Source organism: Theobroma cacao, chromosome 3 (genome assembly GCF_000208745.1).
Source record: "Theobroma cacao cultivar B97-61/B2 chromosome 3, Criollo_cocoa_genome_V2, whole genome shotgun sequence".
Lineage (NCBI taxonomy): Eukaryota > Viridiplantae > Streptophyta > Magnoliopsida > Malvales > Malvaceae > Theobroma > Theobroma cacao.
Window position 1 is genome coordinate 34,218,568 of NC_030852.1, and position 2,881 is coordinate 34,221,448.

At 35.0% G+C, this 2,881-nt stretch overlaps 1 protein-coding gene across 2 annotated transcripts in view; it reads right to left on the reverse strand.

The window, feature by feature from the left end:
- Positions 763-2,881, reverse strand: part of LOC18606540 (mitogen-activated protein kinase kinase kinase YODA) — a 7,262-nt gene continuing 5,143 nt past the window's right edge. The window contains exon 12 of one of the 2 annotated variants that reach the window (XM_018117164.1): positions 763-1,736. In XM_018117164.1, the coding sequence (XP_017972653.1) occupies positions 1,652-1,736 (85 nt within the window). In that variant the 3' untranslated portion in view covers positions 763-1,651. Of the gene's footprint in view, positions 2,107-2,881 lie in introns of both variants that reach the window. The other variant, XM_018117162.1, reaches the window with a different exon arrangement.

Consider the following 2,881-nt stretch of genomic DNA (forward strand, 5'->3'; position numbering starts at 1 on the left):
AATTATTTTATTTTTATTTATTTTGAAAAATTAATAATTGATTATTTATTTAAAATATTAATAATTGATAATTTAATATTAATATTTTATTTATTTAAAATTTTATTATGATTATTTTTTATTTTATTTTATTTTTAATATTAATAATTGGTAATTTAATTTACAATTTAAATATTATTATGATTTAATTATTAATATTTTTTATCTAATTTAAATGATATTATGGTTTATTTATTTTAATTTATTTTATTTTTAAATAGGAATAATTTATAATTTATTTATTAATAATTGATAATTAAAATATTAATATTTTATTTATAATTTAATATTAATATTTTATTAAAAATTGGAATCAAGTGAGAGAAAGAGGAGAGAGAGAAAAATAATATTTTACACAAATGAAGTTGTAATTTTTCAAACTTGTAAGAGGTATTTTTGTCTTTATTAATTTTTAAATTTATTCTTCAACCATGAAATAGCTAATACCATGGGGGAGGGTGGTATTAGCTATTCCTTGGTTTTGAAAGATTTTGAATAATAGCCATTCCTATGGAATAGCTATTCCTTGGATCATTTTTCAACCAAACAAAGGAATAAAAATTCCTTGGGAATAAAGGGGGAATGGCTTAGCCATTCCCCCAACCAAACATGCTATAAGTACTCAAAGCCGGATACTAATCTATTGGGATTTTGGACAAATTGAACCTTAAGCAACAAGGAAGATATCCAGGCAAGACTATCGATTTTTCCAACATTTTAATGTCCTTAAAATGTACAACATAGTTCATTTCCCAAGGTTGGCAAGTAAATACAAGTCAAATTAGAATTTATAAATTTGCTGCCAGTATGATAATAGATACATCAATATCAGCAGCCACAATAAGTTTTTTGGCTGAGCTGCTACAGCTGATGGAAAAAAATTTTACCAGAACCAGTCTCAGCAAATTTCGCAAGCCATCTTGACAAGCCTAGATTCGGTTTTGGTTCCCCACCTTCTGTACAAAACTTTTTTTAACCCCCACCACTGTCCTTCCACCTGTAAAAATATGTAGAGGGAGGGAAAAAATTGGAAAGAATAGCTCTTCTAACTATGTGTTTCTTAGGTGTAATAAAATGTACAATTCTCTTTACACTAGCAGATACGTTCATTGCCGGGAACTGCTTTAACTCAATCTCCAGAGGTGAGCTTGGTTTTGAATTTCTGTCTTCACATTGCGCAGAATACTGGAAAGTGACGCAAATTGTCTATGATGGTGAAATATGTACCAGCAAGGTGAAGAGTCTCAGTCACTGACACAAATTTGAAAATTTTATGAGTGCAGCTAACATCCAGCCTCCAACAACCTCTTGCATGCTGGTCGTTGCTTCCTGTAAAAATTGAAAACCAAGCAAAGAGACCATTCCAACGTCATATTATCTCCTTTCTGCCATTCAGACTTCCAGAACTAAGCATATATTATCTGTGTGGAAGTTGGAACCTGTGACCTTAATATCGATGACAGAAACAAGACTAGAGCACCCAAGAGCATCTAAAATGCCTGGACGCCCTCCCTGACAGAGGATTATGTAGCAAACTAGATTCCACCATTATGACGAAGCATTGATGAACTTGGGCTCAGGTCCAGTGATGGTTTAAACTTCACATGGTCCCTCAAGAGTTGCTGAGACACATGATCAGCCAAGACTGGCTGTCCATCATAAAGTTCCCTATGATCCCCATGGCCAGGCCGTCCATACTGTTTTCCAAAAGCACCAGTATCAGATGAAATCATTTCTTGGAAAACATTAGAGGCTTGTGAAATCCCTCGAAACAGGTCAGGCTTGGGTTCTTGATAAGGGTTGCTAGCATTCCCATAGTAACTATTTTGGGACCTTGGGATTATTCCAGTACCATCATGCAAGTAGGTGATTGGCAGTTTTGGGTGATGAAATGGAATGGCAACACTACCACCACTAAGAGGAGTGGATGAACCAGAAACAGTATGAGGGCTAGATATGGGAGAGGGGGACATCCTTCCACTCATATGTTGCGGTGACCTTGGATGTAGTAGAGGACTGCCAATGGGAGAAACAGGGCATGACACGTTCCTAGGTGTATGAGCATCACTGGAATAGAGTAGAAATAAGTAAATAAAGAAAATCATGATAAGACAAAAGATAATGAATATTTCTAGATCAGGGCAACTATGCTTGACACATAAAAAACTTGGTTGCAGGCTTATTTTCTACATAGAATCAGACCTTGCAAGACATCCAGCAGCTTTCCAGCTAATGGCTTTATTTCTTTCTATAATGCAATCATAAAAGCATATAAAATTCGATACTGCAGGGGACAAAGGTGTTTAGACCAAGACAAATTGGCAGAAAAAGACCTTAGTTACATGTGAACATTCTACAGCAACTGAGATGACATGTATCATAATGATAAAAGTATCAACTCACATTTAGGTTAAAAGAAAGTGTTCTAAATATTGACTGGACACAGACCCATCTATGACTATTGTCATGCAATTTCATGCCACTCTCATGGAAGTGAACTGGAAAAGCGGTTTCTTATGTTCGCTTCCCTTAGAGGCCAACAACATTATTGTCCTCTGTTCCAAGCAGAATGAGAAAATTCATATTACATGTCAGAATTTTTGCTAATCCTCTTAGAAAATTTGCTATTTTAAGCTGCAAATCTGCCGAAGGCGCTCTATCAACTCAAGTTTGTATACAGCATAACCAGTCATATGCACATTAACCATCATCAGTGCACATTTAAACATGCATGTCTAGGCTGCACATAAAAGTAGCAGTGGGTGCGTGTGAATGTTAGCATCCATGTTTGAGAGAGAGAGAGAGAGAGAGAGAGAGAGAGAGAGAGAGAGAGAGAGACGAC